The following is a 20,897-nucleotide window of genomic DNA, read 5'->3' as shown; positions in this document are numbered from 1 at the left end:
GGTTGTGTCCTACAACCTATCGAATTTAGTAGTTCTAGTTGCTTTTTTGGTCGAACCTATATGGTTTTCTGTATGGGTGCTTGTGTTATACACAAATAAAGACAGTTTTATCTTTTCTTTATTTCTTCCTAGTCTGGATGCCTTTCATTTCTTTTTCCGGCTGTATTGTACTGGCTAGAACCTTCAGTACTATCTTGAATAGAGGAATGACAACAGACCTCCTTGCCTTTTCCAGATCATACAGTGAAATCATTTAGTCTTTTCATCACTAGGTATGATGTTAGCTATATGGTTTTCACAGATTCCTTTCTCAGGTTGAAGAAGTTTCCTAGTTTACTGAGTGTGTTAAGTAGGATTGATGCTGGGTATTATCCTTTGTTTTTATTGTATCAATTCATATCACCATATGGTTTTTCTTTCTTAGTCATCAGTAAAGCTGATGATTCATAATATGAATTATGTCAGTTTTAGAATGGAATTATACAATTCCTCATTTGTGGAATAATACTGGTGACATATTATTCTTTTATGTGTTGTCACATTCAGTTTTCTATTTTGTTAATAATTTGCATATTCATATTACCGAGGGATAGTGGTCTATAATTTTATTGTAATAATTCTGCTTGGTTTGGGGAATTTCATTAGTTTTTTGGATGAGTTTGTATGGAATTGATACTTCTTTATGAAATGTTTAATAGAATTGGACAGTGAAGTTTCTCAGGTTAGCGATTTCTTTGTGGGAAATTTTAAAAATACAAATTCAATGTCATTATTAGATATAGGGCTATTCAGGTTATCTTCTTTTTTTTAAAAAAAAGATTTATTTATTTATTTGACAGATACATATATATAGAGAGAGATATCACAAGCAGGCAGAGAGGCAGGCAGAGAGCGGGAGGGGGGAAGCAGGCTCCCCGCCAAGCACAGAGCCCAATGTGGGGCTCGATCCCAAGACCCTTAGATCATGACCTGAGCCTAAGGCAGAGGCTTAACCCACTGAGCCACCCAGGCGCCCTATTCAGGTTATCTTCTTGAGTAAAACTCAGTAATATGTGTCTTCAGGGAATGTTTTTCATTTTGTCCAAGTTCTGCAGTTTATTCTCTTAAGTTCATAATACCTCCTTATTTACCTTTTATTTGGCATATTGAGACTGCAGTGGGTTTTTTTTTCACCCTAATCAGTATAGCTAGAGATTTAAAATTTTTTTTTCTCAAAGAACTAACTTCTGATTTCTTTGATTTTCTTTACTTCTCTGTTTTCTATGTCATTGATTTCTACTCTGTTTTTTTATAATTTTATTTCCTCTCCTTACTTTAGGTTTCTTTTGGTCCTCTTTTTCTTTTTCTTTTTCTCCTCCCGCCGCCCAGGCGGAAGCTGAGGTAATTGATTTGAAACTGTTTTTATTTTTATTTTTTTTTAAATGTAGGCTTGTAACTACAGCTACATCCTAGAAATTTTGAATTTTTTTTTTCATTTTCATTCAGTTTGACCTAGTTTTTAATTTCTTGTTTGGCTTTTTTGACCCATGGGTTATTTAGAACTGGGTTATTTAGTTTCCAGCTATTTAGAGATTTTTCTAGATCTATTTCTGCTATTGATACCTAATTTCTTTTTGTTATAGCACCATACCCATCCCCGAGGTTTACTGAGGTATAATTGACATATAACATTGTGTAGTTTAAGTTGTAAAATGTGATGATTTGATATATGTAAATATTGCAAAATTATTACCACAATAGGGTTAATTAAAACCTCTGTCATCTCACGTAATTCCTTTTTTTTTTCTTGGTAAGATCTTTTAAGATTTGCTCCCTTAGCAACTTCCAGTATTGTTTGTTAGCTATTGTCGATTAGATCCCTAGAACTTCCTCATCCTATAACTAGAAGTCTGTACCCTTTGACCAATATCTCATTTCTCCTCGCCGCCCAACCCCCCCCACCCCGCCCCCAGCCCCTGGCAACCACTGTTCTGCCTTCTGTTTTATAGTTTGGCTTTTTTAGATTCCACACAGAAGTGAGATCATCCAGTATTTGTCTTTTATCTTTCTGACTTCGCGTAATGCCCTCAAGGTTTATCCATATTTTCCCAAGTGGCAGGATTTCCTTCTTTCTCACAGCTGGAAAACATAACATTATATAGATATATCATCTTTATCCATTCATCCGTAGATGGACACTTAGGGTGTTTCTGTATCTTGGTTATTATGAATAATACTGCAGTGAACAGGCAAGTGTGGATACCTCTTTGAAATCCTCATTTTATTTTTTTGGTTTTCGTTTTTGGACATATACCTAGAAGTGGGATTGCTGTACCGTATGGTAGTTCTATTTTTAATTTTTTGAGGAACCTCCATATTGCATTCCACAGAGTCTGTATATTCCTGCCAACAGTGCATAAGAGTTTGGATTCCCTTTTATCACCAAGATTTATCTCTTCTCTCTCTCTTTTTTAAAAAAGATTTTATTTATTTATTTGACAGAGAGAGACACAGTGAGAGAGGGAACACAAGCAGGGGGAGTGGGAAAGGGAGAAGCAGGCTTCCCTCTGAGCAGGGAGCCAGATGCGGGTCTCAGCCCTAGGACCTTGGGATCATGACCTGAGCTGAAGGCAGCTCAACAATTGAACCACCCAGGTGCCCCTTCTCTTTTTCTAACAGGTGTGAGGTAGTACCTCATTGTGGATTTGATTTGCATTTTCCTGATGACTAGTGATGTTGAGCACCTTTTTATGTTCCTCTTGGACATTTGCTTGTCTTCCTTGGAAAAATACTTATTCACGTTCTTTGCCCTTTTTAAATTCAGATTTTTTTTTTTTAATTTTGCTGTTGAGTTATATGAGTACTTGATATATTTTGGATAATAACTCCTTTTCAGAGGTGGTTTGCAAATATTTTCTCCCATTCCATAAGTTGACTTTTTATTTTGTTCATTGTTTCTTTTGCTGTGCGGAAGCTTTTTAGTTTGATGTAGTCCCACTCATGTATTTTTGCTTTTGTTGTTTGTACTTTTCTTATCAACCCCCCCCCCCAAATAATTGTGAAGACCAATGTCAAGGAGCTTTTTCCTAAATTTTTTTCTAGGAGTTTTATGAGTTCAGGTCTTAAGTTTAAGTCTTTAATTCATGTTGAGTTAATTTTTGTGACTTGTGTAAGGTAGGGGTCCAATTCCATTCTCTGCATGTTATTATCCAGTTTTCCCAGCACCATTAATTGAAGTTACTATTCTTTCCCCTTTGAGTATTTTTGGCTATTTTGTCAAATAGTAATTGACCACATATAGAGAGTTTATTTTTTGGCTGTTGATTCTTTTTTTTTTTTTTAAGATTTTTTATTTATTAATTTGACAGAGATCACAAGTAGGCAGAGAGGCAGGTAGAGAGAGAGAGAGGAGGAAGCAGGTTCCCTGCTGAGCAGAGGACCCTAGGATCATGACCCAAGCCGAAGGCAGAGGCTTTAACCAACTGAGACGCCCAGGCACCCTATGGACTGTTGATTCTGTTCCAGTGCTCTCCATGTCTGTTTTTATGCCATTTACATAGTGTTTTTATTACTATACCTTTGTAGTTTAGTTTGAAATCAGGAAAATGTGAAGCCCCCAGTTCTGTTCTATCTCAGAATTGCTTTGGCTGTTTTGGGATCTTTTGTGATTCCTGTAAGTTTAGGATATTTTAAAAATTATTGTGAAAAAAGCCATTGGAATTTTGATAGAGATTGCATAGAAAGTATAAATGGCTTTGGTGGGTAGTTATGCACAGTTTAGCAGTACTTATTCAATCCATGAATATGGGATACCTTCTCATTAATTTCTGCCTTCATTTTATTTTAGCAAAGTCTTATAAGGTATACAAATCTTCCATCTCTTTGATTAAAGTATTTGTTTATGAGATTATTACAAATAGAGCTGTTTATTTTTTTATAGATATTTTGTTGTTAGTGTAGAGAAACAACAGGTTTTCATGTGTTGTTTTTATGTCCTGCAACTGTGCTGAATTTGTTTTTTCTAATAGTTTTTTGGTGGAACCTTTTTAAGATCATTCTGTAGATAATATATACCATCTACAGCCAGAGACAGCTTTGCTTCTTCCTTTTTTTTTTTTTTAAGATTTTTTTAATTTAATTTTTTTAAAGATTTTATTTATTTATTTGACAGACAGAGATTACAAGAGATTTATTTTTTTTAAAATTCATCTGACAGAGTTCACAAGCAAGCAGAGAGGCAAGGAGTGAGAGAGGAAGGGGAGCAGGCTCCCTGTGCTGAGCAGAAAGCCCAATGCCGGGCTAGATCCCAGCACCCTGGGGTCATGACCTGAGCCAAAGGCAGAGGCCTCAATCCACTGAGCCACCCAAGTGCCCCCCCGCTTTTTAAAAGATTTATTTATTTATAAAAGAGAGAGGAGAGTGGGGGGCAAGGGTAGAGGGAGAGGGAGAGAAAGTCTCAAGCATACTCTGCACTGAGCACAGAGCCTGATGTAGAGCTTGATCTCATGAGCCTGAGATCACAACTTGAGCTGAAACCAAGAGTCACATGCTTAACTGACTACACCAGCCAGGCACCCTGCTTCTTCCTTCCTGATTTGGGTATCTTTTATTTGTTCTTCTTGCCTAATTGTTCTGGCTAGGACTTGTTGTAATACATTGAATAGGAGTTGTGTGAATAGATAGATACCTTTGTCTTGATTTTAGAAGGAAAGCTTGGGCCTTTTTTCATTGAGTATGATGTTGGCCGTGGGCTTGGCCTATATGACCTTTATTAAGTTGAGGCACTTTTTTTTTCTACAACACGTTTTTTAAAAGAGTTTTTTTTTTTTTTTTTTTTTTTTTAAATCATGCCAGAGTCATTGTATTTTGTCAGATGCTTTTTTTTAAACATTTATTGAGATGATCATATGATTTTTATGTTATATTTTATCAATGTGGACTATTACAGTTACTGATTAATGTATACTGAGCATCCTTGCATACCATGTGTAAATACCACTTGATTATGGTGTATGATCCTTTTAATATGCTATTGAATTTGGTTTCCTAATATTTTTTTGAGAATTTTTTTACATCTGTATTCATCAGGAATATTGGCCTGTAGTTTTGCTGCTGTTGTTCTGTTTTTTCTTGTAGTACCTATACTGGGCTCTGGTCTCCGGGCAATGCTAGCCTTGTAAAATGAGTTTGGGAGTGTTCCTTTCTCTTTAATGTTTTGGAAAATTTTGAACAGGATTTGCAGTAATTTTTCTTTAAATCTTTAATAGATTAATCAGTGAAATCATCTGGTTTTGGACTTTTCTTTGTTGGGAGGTTTTTGATTACTCATTGAATCTTTTTATTTGTTACTGGTGTGTTTAGATTTTCTGTTTCTGCATTATTCAGTCTTAGTAGGTGACCATTTCAAGGGATTTATCAATTTCTTCTAGATTATTCCATTTATTGGTATCTAAATGTTCCTGGTAGTCTCTTCTAATCCTTTCTGTTTCTGTGGCATCAGTTATAATGTCTCCTTTTTGTTTTCTTTCTTTCTTCTTCTTTTTTTTTTTTAAATTTAGTTGAGTCTTCTTTTTTTTTTCCTGGTCTGTGAGTTAAAGGTTTGTCAGTTTTGCTTATTTAAAAAAAAAAAAATTGGTCTAAAGTATAGTTCAAGTTTAATGTTTCCATGTTGATTTTCTTTCAGGATGATTTATCCACTGTTCAGATGGGGTAGTGAATTCCCCTACTAATATACTTTTGTCTGTTTTTCTTTTCAGATATGTTAATATTTGTTTAATGTATTTAGGTGCTCCAGTGTTGGGTGCTTATATGCTTATTGTTATATTCCCTTAATGAGTTGAGCCCTCTATCATTATATAATGACCTTTTTGTCTCTTGTTAAAGTTGAATTAAATTCTATTTCATATATGTAGAGCTACTCCTTTCCTTTTTTGGTTTCCACCTTGCATGGACTATCTTCATTCCTTTACTTTGAGCCTAAGTGTGTCTTTAGATTTTAAGTGAGTCTTTTGTAGACATTGTGTAGTTGGGTCTTAAAAAAAAAAAAATCTACTTAGCCACTCTATATCTTTTGGTTGGAGAATTTAATCCATTAACATTTGGAAAAATTATGAATAGGAAACGACTTACTAATGCCATCTTATCAATTGTGTTTTGGCTATCTTGGAGTTCCCTTATTCCTTTCTTCCTCTCTTGGAGTCTTCCTTTGTGCATTGATGATATTTTATAGTGGTATGTTTTGATTTTCTTTTCTTTGTGTTTGTGTATCTACTATAAGGTTTGGATTTTTGGTTTCCGTGAGGCTTCCATAAAAGATTTTTTACATGTAAGAGACTGTTTTATGCTGATAACAACTTAACTCTACCTGCATACAGAAACTCCACTGTTTGTTTTTATTTATTTTTTAAAGATTTTTATTTTTAAGTAATATCTATACCCTTTATGGGGCTCAAACTCAAAACCCTGACATCAAATGTTGCATGCTCCGCCAACTGAGCTAGCCAGGTGCTCTAAAATTCTCCCCTTTTATTCTTAAAAGTTTCTGATGTCACAATTTATCTCTATGTTGTGTATCATTAACAAATTATTGTAACTATAGTTGTTTTAATGCTTTTGTCCTTTAACCTTTTTACTAGAGATAAGTAATTAGCACATCACAATATTACATTATAACTCCAGCCAGGCACTACACCATGTACGAATTTTACCATGTACGTTACCTCTATGTTGTATATTTTCATCCTTTGAATTAAATAGCATTCTTTCATTTCAGCTTGAAGAATTCTCTACTTAGCATTTCTGCAAGGCATATCTAGTATGGATGAACTCACTCAGAGTTTGGTAAGGTCTTTATTTTTCCTTCATTTTTTTGGAGGACAACTTTGCTAGGTAAACTATTTTTGGTAGTTTTGGTTGGCATTTTTTTTTTTCAGCACCTTGAATATTTCATCCCACTTTTTCTTGGTCTCTGAGGTTTCTGCTGAGAAATTCACTCAGAGCCTTGTATGAGTTCCCTTATAGGTGACAAACTTCTCTTGCTGCTTTTAAGATTCTTTCCTTGTCTTTAATTTTTGACAGTTTTATTATAATGTGTCTTGAGTTAGACTTTTTGAGTTAAATCTGTTTGGGAGTTCTAAAAGCATTGTGAATTTGGATGGCCAGATCCTCCCCCAGATTTGGGAAATTCCCAGACATTATTTTTTGGAATATGTTTTCTGTGTGCTTCTTTTTCTTCTATTTTTTGTCCCCCTCCTTAGACTCCAGTAGTTCCTATTCTGCTTCTCTTTATGGTATCTCTCAGTTCACATAGGCTTTCCTTCCTCGTTTATTTATTTATTTTTCCTTATTCTCCTTTATCTGGGTAATTTCAGAGGTCCTATTTTCTCCATCACAGATTCTTTCTTCTGCCTGATCCATTCTGCTGTCCATACTGTCTATTGTGTTTTTTATTTCATTCATTTTGTTCTTCAGCTTCATAATTTGTTTGGTTCTATATCATTTCTGTCTCTTTAACTTCCAATTTTGTTCATGCATTGTTTTTCTGATTTCATTGAATTATTTTGATGTGTATTCTCATAGCTTATTGAAGTTCCTTAAAATAGCTATTTTGAATTCTTTTTTGGATAAATCACAGCTCTCCATGTCTTTATAGTTGGTTATCAGAAAATTATAGCAATTCCTTGATAGTGTCACATTTCCCTAATTTTTTCATATTCCTTGAAGTCTTTCATTGCTGGCTCCTTCAGTCTTCACTGACTGACGTTCAGAGAGAAATATCTTCTGTCAGCCCTACTGGGGATTCTGAGGCTTTCTCAAACCTGTGAATATCCCTGTTCCACACTTCTTGCTGCCTTTTGTGGCAGAATTCTTAAGCTTGTAAGTCTTCTCTCAGTTTTGCAAAGCACCAGATAGAGTACTGACAGCTTGCCTTTTGCAGGCCGTGTTAAATGCTCAGGTTTATAATCTCTGTTTGATCTCCTCAGATTCAGAATGGCTGTCTGTGCATGCTCAATAGTTGTCTGGAAAAGCATGCTCTTGTCAGCTTCCTGCTTGCTACAGAATGGGGGTTTGTGGGTGAGAACTGTGGAGCACTGGGTGGGTATTCTTGGGCCAGTTGTAGGGATCAGATCACTGGGTGGGGTGATGTCAGCATCTTGTTGGTTGGCTTTCTAATGGAGCCCATGGTATGGTTAATAGGATATTTGTCCTTTTAACATGTATGTTTTAAGCCTTGCCTGTTGTTCTCCTGCCAGTCACTACCCACCCTCCCAGTTGTGAAGCTTATGACTTGGTACTCTTGATGGGATGAGAGAGAAATGGTCCTCTTCGGCAGCATCCCATACAGATTGGGAGGCCAGGTGCTTACTCACAAAATTTCACTTTTAACCATGGGAGAAACATGGGTTAAGAAGGGTACTGGGTACTCTGCACACTAACATGTGCCCCCCCCCATAGGAGAAGTAACATGGATAAAGTCAAGTCATTCCTCTTATCCTCCCAACATGTCTAGTCATGGATTTTTCTTGCTTATATGGTGTGTGTGCTGGAACTTATCCACTGGATTCTAACACTTCCACATGGGCCCTCTTGTCTGTGGATAGTTGTCTAAGTCAGTGTTCTCCAGGATTTCCTGGACCTTGGCTTAGACGGGCTGGAGTCAGTAGTGGATCTAGGTTTGTACATCTAATACTTGCTATTCAGGTGGGTGAGACACCTTTACAGTCCCTTAGTGTATGGTGCTGGATCCTACAGCTTATGTCTATGCATGCCAATTTGTTTTTGTTGAGGGGGGCATACAGCTGAGCGATGTCTTACTCAGTTGTGCTCCTGACGTCATTCTCCCCCAGAGAATGTATTTTTTAATGATATGAACTTTTAGAAATATATTGATACTAGATTTGGTCTGTCTTGCCAAACCTTCTGTGTGTATTTGAGACAAATGTGTATTTTGCTGTTGTTTGGTTAAATATTGTATAATTGTCAGTTTATGTTGGTTTATAATATTGTTCGTCTTCTGTATTCTTACTGAGTGTTCTGTCTGCTTATTGAGAGGGGGATATTTAAATCTTTGCCTGTAATTGTGAAATCATCTATTTCTGTTTGCTGTTCTGTTAGTTTTCACTGCATGTATTTTGTAGATCTGTTGTTAGTTGCATCGATATTTAAGATTAAATATCTTAATTTAAGATGAATTAACTCCTTTATCATTATGAAATGACAGTCTTTACTTCTTATAATATTCTTTGCTCTGAAACTCATTTTATCTGATATCAATATAACTACTTCAATTTTTTTTGATGAGTACTACTGGTGTAAATATTTTTTCCATTCTTTCTTAAGTCATTTTTTTGGGTGTGGGGAGGTCACAAAATATGTGTAACATTAAATTTTACTATTTTAACCATTTTCCAGTGTATAGCTTTGTAGCATTAACTATGGTCATATTATTATATCCATTCTTCTCCTTTTAACTTTGAAGTTGATTTGTTATAGGCATCAGAGAGCTGGATATTGATTTTTTAAAAATGTAATCTGGCTATCTCTTTCAGTTAAGTTGTTTAGACTATTTATATGTAATGTGATTGTTTATATGGTTGGGTTTAATTCTAGCATTTTACTGTCTAACCTTTGTTCTCCTTTTTTCTCTGTTTCTCCCTTTTTGGATTGATTTTTCATGATTCCATTTTACCTCTCTTGTTGGCTTATTACCTGTAACTCTTATTATCCATAACTTGTTTTAGGGTTTCTAGCATTCATCTTTATCTTAATAGAATATTTCTTTAAGTAGTACTGTTTTAGTTTAAATATATTTTAAGAATCTTATAACAATATACTTCTGTTTCTCTTCGACCATTGAGGTATCGTTACATGTTTCACTATTTCATATATTATAAACCCCACTATGTACTATTATTTTTGCCTTAAATAGTTAATCTTTCATACAGATTTTAATAATGAGGATAAAGTCTTTTATATTTTCAGTGTAGTTTCTGTTTTTGATTTTCGTTATTCCTTTGTGTAAACTCAGATTTCTATCTAGTGTGATTTTTTTCTTCTTGGATTTCTTTCTTTATCATCTCTTACAGTGAAGTTTTGCTGATACTAAGTTATTTTCCTTTTTCTTTATCTGCAAACATGTTTATTTTGCCTTTGTTTTTGTAAGGCATTTTGGCTTGCTATAGAAACCTAATTGACAAGCATTTTTCTCTCAGTTATTTGAAAATATTTTTTCTCTGTCTTCTGGCGAACATTGTTCCAGTGAGATAGTCCATGTAATGATTTGTTTCTCTGTACAGACTTTCTTTTTCTCTGTTTTTAAGATTTTCTCTTTTCACTGATTTTAAGTAATCTGATTATATTGTGGTATAGTGTTGTTTCCTTATTTTTTTTTGTGCCTAGGGTTCTGTGAATATTTATCTTGAATCTGTGGATTTATAGTTTTCATAAAACTGGGAAAAATTTTGGCCATTTCTTTTTCTTTTTCCCATTCTCTTTCATATTCTTTGGTGACTCTAATTACATGTATTTTACTGCTTAATGTCCTCTCACAGCTCACTAGTACCCCGTTAAATTTTTTTTAACCTGTGCTGTGTTTTGGATAATTTCCACTGATGTGTTTTCATGTTCACTGTTCTTTTCTTCTATGACATCTAATCTGCTTTGAATCCTGTCTTGTTTGTATTTCATCTCAGACATGTCTAGAAACATGAATTAATTTTCTTTATTCTTCTGTTTCTCTACTTAGGATGTTCAGTCTTTTTGAGCTTATGAACCAGAGTTATATAACTTTTTTATTTTATTGATTACATTATTATTTTTTAAAGATTTTATTTTGTTTATTTGAGTTGAGGGTAGGGGCAGAAGAAGAAGGAAAGAATCTTCAAGCAGACTCTGCACTGAGTGTGGAGCCTGACTGGGGCTAGATATCATGACCTGAGCTGAAATCAAGAATTGGATACTTAACTGACTGAATCACCCAGGCACCCCTAGTTTTTAAAATGTACTTCTAATTCTGTCATTGGTACCATTTTAAAACCAGTTTCAGTTGATTGATTTTTCTTTCCATTACTTTGCCTTATAGTCTTAACTTGCTTTCCATGTTTGTGGTTTTGGTTAGAAATAGCTTGATCCTTTTAGTCTTTTTTTTTTTTTTTTTTTAAAGATTTTACTTATTTATTTGAGAGAGAGAGAGCATGAGCAGGGAGAGGGGCAGGCTCAGCAGGGAGCAGGATACGGAGCCTGATCCCAGGACTCTGGGATCATGACCAGAGTGAAGGCAGATGGTTAACCGACTGAGCCATCCAGGAGTCCCGGATTTTTTTAGTCTTGATTTAAGAATTTTTAGTAAAGAGCAGAGCCGCAGTGTAGCGTCACTTTTTTGTTACTACTGAGGCAAAATCCTCCCAAGATTTTTTTTCTGATATTTTGTGGATTATGAGATTATTTTGTCTGCTTGAATTTTTGGTCTGTAATAGCGTAGGCTCCCATTATTGGAAACAACAAGAAATGCTAAGTAAATTTCTTAAAAGAATTTCCTGAAAGCATTGTAGAGTTATCAAAGCAGCCAATACTTGGGTGTCCAAAATTAGTGCTGTAAGCATTTGTTTTAAATTTTAAAAGTAGGATTGCTTTTAATTAAAATCATTCAAGATTTTTGTATTTATATGTTCTTTTTAAGTTAAAAATTGAACAGCTGTTCAAAGATAAAATTTCTGTTGCCTCTGAGTTGGTGTGGTTAGAGTATAGTGGAAATGACCTCTACTTGGAAAATGAGAGTATGAGTTGTGATTTTCTTATGACCAGCCACATAATCTCTTGCCAGTCACCTTATATCTCTGGATGGGCTTTTGTTTCTTCACCTGTTCTAAAATTTTATGACAATTTTTATTTTTATCACCAGCATAGCTAATTGAGGCATTTTATATATATAAAATTTTATGGAGAGCTTTTACATGTTTTTGCTGTAGCTCACCCAGGTAAATTAATATCTGAATTTCTCATGTAGCATGAATTTATGGCAGAAAGTGTAATTTGTTGGGTTACACATAGATTCTTTTATAGACAATTCGTAATACTAAATAAAACTCATTATCCAGAATAAGAGAATAAATAACAGTAAGTGGTTGCCAGAGTGTATTGAGGGTTTTTTATGGGCCAAGCCCTATTCTTAGATCTCTGTATGTGTTCATTTATACCTCACGTGGAGATGAGAGACTAGTTCCAAATTGTATTATCTAGACGGGTAGAACTGATATTAGAACTAACTTTTGTCTTCTTAACTCTTGCTTTGTTATGCAAGCCCCACCCCCTAGTTGAAAGCCATTTCCTTAATATCTGCATAGGTTATCATTTGTGAAATGTACTAATATACATAACTGATTTTATTTAATCTTCGTAGCACTCTTTGAAACAGTGTTTTACAGATGAGTAAACTGTATAACATATGTGGGAAGTGATGAGTCTGGACTGAAATTCTTCTCTTTTCCTCCAAATTCTGTTTATTTGCACCGTGCCATTATTTTCAGCAAGCATAGGAAAGTGAATTCCGAGTTTCTTGAAGTGGTCAAAGCACTTTATTTTTTCCACTTTCATTTAAAGCAAATGTGGCATACATGTATATAAGATATTTATTTATACTTATTTATTTATACTTATTATATTTATTTATACTTATACTTATTTTGGCTTAGCTCTTCGTTTTTACTCATCTTTGTGGCATTTCTCAGGGGTTTTTTACTTACACTCAATGCCCTGCTTAGGGACTAGGTCAGTTTTCCCACTTATTATTTGAAACCCTCAGAAGATCAGGTGATTGTTTTTACACTAAACATTCATAAGCCTTTATTTGTGACTTATTTTGAAAAGAATCAGAGAACAAAATTAAATTTTTATTGAACCCAACAAAATATGATTCATAGGTTAAAAATCATGTGGAAAATGAACAAAGGATAAAGAATAAGAGGAGTTAGCAGCATAATCTGAAGAAACTGAAGAAAATATATTTTATTTGTAGGTGAGATTTCCCCTTTTATGAAGAGTCATAATCTGGCTAATCTTCTTAATATAATAACTGTACGATTCTCAAACTGCGTCTCTCTTTGACAAGATGGGCAAGCTCAGATAGAGCTTAACTTCTCACAGCAAGTCAGAGGCTTAGGGTTCACGTTCAGTCTCCAACTTGAATCCTTTATGGTTTTGAATGGCAGTGTGTTTTTCTTAAGGTCTTGTGCGTGTGTGTTCTTTCCTTGCTAGAGCTCTGGAAAGAGGCGTAGTCCTTATGTGTTCCTCCTACTAGGTGGGAAGGCTTGGGTTTTGCACTCTCTGGCTTCTGTGGGGGCATTTGTGAGCTGCCTGATGTATTTGACATCAGCGCGACAGCAAAGAAGTGTGTGAGCTGAGCAGTGTGTGGTAGGGCCCAGCTGTGTGGATTTACCTGTATGTCAGGCCAAGGAGCAGCAGTTAGCCAGACCTGACAGTCAAACACTGAGCACCTTCTACCTCCACTCCAGAGAGCATTTTAATGTTCTGTGTGTTTATTGACTAGTTGGCATTTGACACAAAAGAAGTTGTCAGAGCTGGGTTGTTTTTTTATTTTTCCCCTCTTCACTCTTTAGTGCGCTGGTCTATGAGAGTTTCCCCCAATACATACTGCATATCCCAAAGATACCCATTTTCTAAAACAAAGTAATGAATCATGGCGTCCGCATTTTTATACTGAATTTTACATTAAGAATTAGTAAGTAATATTTTTGTTAATAATAGGTAATGTGTTGGGACGCTTGGGTGGCTCAGTTGGTTAAGCAGCTGCCTCCGGCTCAGGTCATGATCCCAGCGTCCTGGGATCGAGTCCCACATCAGGCTTCTTGCTCGGCAGGGAGCCTGCTTCTCCCTCTGCCTCTAGCCTGCCACTCTGTCTGCGTGTGCTTACGCTCTGTCTCTCTCTCTCTAACAAATAAATAAAATCTTAAAAAAAATAATAGGTAATGTGTTGAATAGGCAATCTGTTGACCTTGTATAAAAATGAAAATAGTACACCGGGAATGTTTTGAATAGCCTTGTTTGACCCATACCCCTTTCCAGTCATTTCCCACCTCTACCTCATAGGCAACCATGGTGGTCACATATCTTTTATGTTTCTGTATGCACATGGAAGCAGATAGCCTGTCTCTTGTCTTCTACTTCCTGAGATATTCTGGAGAGCTCTTCCTTTTGCTAAGGGAAGCTTTCTTATTCTTGTTAACCGTTGCAGTGTATCTCATTGTTTGTACATTGGATGTACCATGGTTTATTTTGCTATTCTCTGTGGATGGACACTTGCATTGTCTCTAATCTTTTTGTTGAGTTGAGATTACATTTACATACCAAAATACTCATTCTTTTAAAGTGTACAGTTAAGTGTTTCAAGTATGTTTCCAAGCTTTATTCCTACAAATAGTGATCCAGTGGGTAAAACTTGCACATACATTCTTCTGAACATCGTACAAGTATATCCAATGAAAAAAATCCTCAGAGGTGGGATTTCTGAGCCAATGGGCAAACACATTTATATTTGGATAGGAATTGTCGGTTGCTGTCCGTTGGTATTGAACTAATTTGCAGTCTAGAGTCTGAGAGGACTTTTCTCCATAGTTGTGCTTGAAGTGACTTTGCCTTTTTATAAAGCAATTTTAATTCTTAAGAACTATGTGGAGTTCATGAACTACCAGTTTAATCTAATCTTAATTCCTGATTGAGTTCACCAAGGTGGAGATGACCCAAAAGTTCTTGTTAAGTCCATAAGTATTATTGTTTATAATTGATCCCATTAGTTAATTGGTAAAATTGTAGGCTGTGAATGTTGATACACAGAATAGATTACAGATGTGTGGTTTTAGGTGGAGTGACATCTGGATCCGCATTCTTGCCTGCCATGTAGATATAATGATGCTCACAGTATCAGAATTAAAATTTCCAGTGGAAAGAGACCATTTATATTCTCCTTGTCCTATAGTAGGGACATTCCTGTAAAATTTTATCCTTTTGATACAGCCTTCCAAGTTCTAATGTTTTATTGCCTGTCTGATACACTGGACTTCAACTGAGCTCGGAAGTAGGTTGTTTTTGTAATGATATAGCTTAAGTATTAATTATAAATAGAATTTCAGCCTCCAGTGATACATTTTGATCTGTGGAACAGGTCTCTTGCTCTTTATTCTCATTAAGATAGAGTCTTTAATTCCTTAGAGGTGTTGACCTTTGTGCTCCTTTTTATACGCAGATTAGCCTTATAGACTTGCCTGAAGAGATCTTCAGGTGGTATCTATCTATTTATTTATTTACTTATTTTAAGGTGATATTTTTAAGGCTTAGCCATTTCAAGTTTTGAGTTTTCATGTACATTTGAATTATTCAAGGATTTTAATAATGGGTTAAATTCTGTGAGGGGGCATTTAAGTATTCTACCTATAAAAAGGACTGGTAAAAGATTCATAGGAAAATACAGGCTTTCCTGAGGTCGCAGTGACAATTGCGTTATAGTTTTGATTAAATTTATGATGAAGTGTATAAATACATAAGTATATGTATGAAAATATCATTAGTTCTTTCTATGCCCCAAATAATAGCTGATGTTGAAAACAGATAGGTCACTTAACCAATGAATTTATCTAAACTAATGGTTTCTGTTCGTATTCTAGGTTCTTCATAAAGGAAAACTATTAGTAGTTTAACTTTTAAGCCAGTCTTACTATTGTAGATGAGAAAATACCTTGAGTCCAAGCAGAAAGCTTTCATTAGATAAATAGATCAGACTTCTGTATGAATAAACTCGAGTGTTTTGCCTCTCTTAGATCAACCGGTTGCTATATTTCTATTCCTTTTTTCTTTATTTACTTGAGATAATTTGCAAAAAGATACAGAAAGATTTAAGTTTGGCCCAAAGATTTAAGTTTGGATTACTCTGTGATAGGTCTGTGAAAGAAGGCTGCTTTATTGGGATAGGAGAAGGTGATGGGTTCCCTGTATCTGGTTGAGCAGGTTGCTGACTCATATAAAGACAGTGTCCATTGGAGCATGTGGGGGCTAAATTCCAGTTTGTGTTCCTCAAGCCATGCCCCATAGAACAGGGCTACAATGAATCACACCAAGGCATACCATTTTGTAATTCTTACAAAGGTGTTGATAACAGCCTGAATATGTGTCTTTTTATTTATTTGAAAATCAGTTGTTTCCACCTTTTCTGTCTTTTCCCCCTTTGAGAAATTTTCTGTGGTATATAGATAATTCCTCTACGAGTGTGTGTCTTCATACACATACACACACATAATGCCATGTATATGCCAGGTGGACTCTTTCACTCTCTCTCTGTCGTGAGTACACACACACACACACACACACACACACACACACACATGCGTTAGGTATTCTTTGAAAAAAAATCCCTCCGAAGGAGGATATCACCATATATATATTCGATTCTTTATGAAATAACTTCATAATATGGGGTCCTCTCTTAGTCACTTTGTTTGAACAGCATGGTACTGTTCTGGGAGACTTGGAAATGGCCTCAGACAGTGCTAGCGGTGGATGTTTGAAAACGTTTCTTCATAAAATTGGAAAAGAAAAGAAGCGAAGATGCTTAACACGGATTTAGCACTTATTCTAGAAATGAAAGATCACGTTAAAAAAGTAACATGTAAGTGGATACTGTATCAAATAAACATTTATAGGATGAATAAATCTTCCAAATATCCTGACATTGTGTAAATGGATACTGTGGTTTGATTTGCTATCTCCAGTGTTCGAGTGATAGAAGCATTCAGAAACTGCTGTGTCTCAAGAAGACTATACAGACAGGAAGGTTGCTCTGAAAAACTGTATAAGGTTTCTCAAAGAGTAATTCTAGTGATGGAAAAGACCCTGGTGTCAAAGAAACATGTCAACATTGGTGAATCAAATTGTTCATGGAATATGAGAGTGAATAAAACCATTATTTCTGAATTAATGCTTTATACAATGTGTAATTTAAATGTATATAATTAAATTAATACATTTTATAATAGGCATTTGGCTAATTTCTATCTCTAAAAGTTTCTACCTTCAGGTTGGCTAAGTTTGTCTTGATACTGTCTTACTGGAAAAATTAGGGGTTGTCTTATATTCTGATGACTTTATATTCAGTCACCTATATTCATAATTATTTCTAAACAGAAACTGAGGCTCCTGGAAGAGCTTGAAGATACGTGGCTTCCTTATCTGACCCCCAAGGATGATGAATTCTATCAGCAGGTAAGATCTTTTCATATTTGTATCAATTCGTATTGATTTGTTCTGATCTGTGAAGCAGCTGTGGTCTGGAGAGGTTAAATGAGAATGAAATGGTCTGATTTGGGCTTCCAGTTCACTCTTCACATCCCAGTTTCTTCCGATCTGTTTTCTGCTGTAAACTTAGGGCTTTGGCACAGCAGACTACCTTCTTTGTCCCCAAACTTTCCATGCTTGCTTCTACTTTCTTACCCCCACTCCGTTCTGTTTCTTTTGCACAGAATATCCTTTTGCCCCTTCCCTCATTGCCAGATGGCTAAGGCTTCACTTACACATTACCTTCTTTGTGAAAGTTTCCTTAACTTACTTTACCTAAAGTAGAATCGGCCACACTCTCTTCTGTGCTACTTGGACCTTGTAAATACCTCTGTCATGACTATCACATTGTATTGCAGTTATGGAGTTCGAAGTCTCTTTCCCTGAAGTAGTGGTAAAAACCTCAACAAACTGATTGTAGCAAAAGGGGAATTTTATTGACTTCCTTTAACTTAGATATCTAGGAGTACAGGGCTGAGTCCAACTTCTCAAAGGATATCATCTGGATCCCTGCTTTTCTCTGTGTTGTGGTTTGGCTCTCCCCTGTGTGACTCCATGCTGGCTAGGCTCTGACCTGCTAGCGTACCTAGGAGGAGTCTGACAGCCCAAGGGGTATGTGGTCTTAAGCACATGGGATCTTAGAAGAAGGTAGCCATTTCTTTTTTTCTGGTTCCATCTGATTTTCCTGGGAGTGATCTTTGGTTAGAATCCTGTGCCTATTCCTGAACCAGTCATTGCGTTCAGGAGTGTGAGATAGACTCCCATTTGCCCAGTCTCGTTCATGCACCCCCTTGTGGAGCTAAGTTCGGGTAGGACCATGTCCACTCAAACTGCATGGACTGTGAGTTGGATATGGATGGTTCCCCACAGGGAAATTGGAATCCAAGAACGGAGGGGAAGGCATGTTGGGTGGGCACTAATAGTCCACATTCATCTATTCTTTCCTACCAGAATGTAAGCTCTTGGGGATAAGAATTGCGCCCCTCATCTTTGTTTCTCCAGCACCTAGCAGGCACTTGTATATGATGATTCTCGGTAACCGTGGGAGGGAGACAGGAACGAAGAAGTTCATCCATCTAGCATTCAGGTCCCTGGACCTCCAGTTTACTCTCAGTTCCAGGACGCGTCTTTCACTGGATCAGTCCTTTTCTGGATTGCTCTGGTTTCTCCTTTTTGTCCCTCTTTCTTAATCCTTAGAGCTATAGCCCATTTTCCAACCAAGACATAAATCTGACCATGTCACCCCCCTGCTTCAAACCTGGCAGGGGCTGCTCCTTGCCTGGCTCTTGCCTTTCTAGTCTTATGTCCCCAACTCTTTCATCTTGTTACCTGCACTGGTCTTTGGCAGGAGCTCAGACTAGCCAGGCAGTCTCCTATTTTGGGCCTTCATGCTATATCCTCTGCTGCCTCGCCTCCTCCCTCCCTTGGTGAACTGTTACCCGTGAGCAATGTGTCACCTCTTGTAGGATGTCCCTGACACCTCCGCAGTGTGGAGACTTGTCTCTGCTCCCTCTTGTGTGCATCCGTAGCACTTTACATGCGCCTTTATTATCTCTGTGATTTTATTTTTACGCTTGTCTCCCCCATGCTCTGTGCTTTGTTTAGCGCCTGGCAGGTAGGTGGCTGGTGGGTGTTGCATTAATTTCCTTGGATGGGTGCGTGAATTAATGCATACATTTGTTAATTTAAAAACCAAGTTATGTAATAATGTTTTGTATGCTTTTAATTTTGATTTTATACACACATCCCTCTTCCCCAGGGAGGTGGCATCGGGCAAGGTTTGCAGGGTATATACAGAAATGTCGTATGCCAGCATGGTAGGGTTTTCTCTTTTGAGCTTTTCTGTTTTTCCAAATTGTCTTAAATGAACATGTATTCTTGGTAGTCAGAAAAACAAAACAAAAACAGTTATCTGAAGGACCCTTAAATAAGCCCACAAAATATGATCAGTTCTTAAATCCTTATTACTATTTTTATAGATAGAAGCCATCTGGTACGTGGTTGCACATACCGTTGTAAAGCAGCTTCTGAGCCTTTTGGCTTTGGTAGGGTGCAAGTAGTGGTAGTACATGAAGAATTAAACACAGAGGTTATCAGCCACCGTGCGCAGAGCCAGTCCTACACCGGGGGATAGAAGCAAACTCAAAGGCCAACAACAACTATCAAGGCTGTTCTTTTACCTTTCCAAGACCCACAACAAGTCTGATACCAGTATCTAATCCCTTTAAGTGCATCTTGTAATAAGGGTTAGTGTTTCAAGAGACCTTTAGTAAAGGAAATCTATTCTCTTGAAAGACAAAGTGAAAATACTTTTTTAATGACATGAATAAATAGAAAGTTTGGATTGACTCGGGGTCCCTTAAACAGGCCCTGGCCACAGGAATGCCCATCCAGCTGCCAGGCACGAAAGCAAGACTTTTTCGCAGCTTCCTTTTTGGGTGTGTGTGTTGACCCTTACAGTGTGGAGTTCAGTCCTCGCAACTCGCTTGTGCATTTATGCCACAAATGTTCATTCGGTCACTGCTCTTCTTTAGGCTTTCAGTGTTCGAGGTAGGTATGATCTTCCTCTTCTAGAAATTTCTTTTAGATCCACACAAAGCTCTGTGTCTGAGCAGCAGAGGTGGCCCAAGCCCACCTCTGCTTGTCCAAGCAGGGACTCTGAAGGCCCCTGCTCTTTCTGCTCTGTTGTGTGCCTCCCAGAATACCATGCTCAAATTCAGAACACCTTCAGAGGCATTTTTTGGTTTCATCTGATAAGACCATGGAGAAAATAATGAAACAACAACAAACCCGAAATAGAAAGTAGAGAGAACTTCTGTATGTTCACCACAGAGCACAAAGAAATGAGGAACTTATAGATCTGGGCTTCCAGATCTATAAGTGCTACCTCTCGCATCCAGAGAAAACGCCTCTCTCCTCAGTATGCCCCCTTGCTTTCGATTACTGTGTACTTTCCACGCACTGTGTTGTTCTGGCACTGCTCGCTTTTGTAGATGCTTGTAAGAAGAATGTTCTGGACGTAGGGAAGAGCAGAGCCCCGGAGGTATCTGAAGAGGAGCCCCCAAGGCCAACACGCCTGGAGCAAAGCGAGAGAGTTGAGAACAGAAGGGATGAGGTCAGAGAGCCGTGGCCCGATGATAATGGGAACTTGCCGTCTTTGCCTAGTATGTCGGCTGTGACTCTGAATGACACGAGAAGCTGTGAGACGGTTTGGAGCACAGGTGTGACAAGTTCTGAGTCACATTTTGGTGAGGATCCATTTTCTAGGATCTCCTGCTGTTCATTCTCTTCTCCAGGGGCAACCTTCCTTGTGCTGTTTACTGAACAAGAAATCCTGCTGTCTTCCCCTTCCATTGCTTCATCCCTCATTCAGGTGCCGGACCCTGGCAGGTCTGCCTTTTCATAAGCCCTCAGAGTGTTTCTTCTTTTCATTCAGGCCCTCATTTATCATCTTAGACCAGCACAGTTTTCCTGTTCTACCTGGTGGTCCTTGTGCCCTCTCCATTACCATCAATATTGTGTTCCTCTTAATTTGTTTGACTTGTCACTTCTTACTTTATAAATTTTGCTCAGTCCCTCTT

General features: G+C 37.0%; 1 protein-coding gene across 4 annotated transcripts in view; it reads left to right on the top strand.

The window, feature by feature from the left end:
* Positions 1–20,897, top strand: part of FTO (FTO alpha-ketoglutarate dependent dioxygenase) — a 373,670-nt gene that overhangs the window by 90,382 nt on the left and 262,391 nt on the right. For 3 of the 4 annotated variants that reach the window (XM_059152155.1, XM_059152156.1, XM_059152154.1), the window contains exon 2: positions 17,167–17,244. In XM_059152155.1, the coding sequence (XP_059008138.1) occupies positions 17,167–17,244 (78 nt within the window). Of the gene's footprint in view, positions 1–6,751; positions 6,820–17,166; positions 17,245–20,897 lie in introns of all 4 variants that reach the window. The other variant, XM_059152157.1, reaches the window with a different exon arrangement.

The sequence above is a fragment of the Mustela lutreola genome, chromosome 16, assembly GCF_030435805.1.
Source record: "Mustela lutreola isolate mMusLut2 chromosome 16, mMusLut2.pri, whole genome shotgun sequence".
Taxonomy (NCBI): Eukaryota; Metazoa; Chordata; class Mammalia; order Carnivora; family Mustelidae; genus Mustela; species Mustela lutreola.
This window is presented reverse-complemented; position numbering and strand designations above follow the sequence as displayed.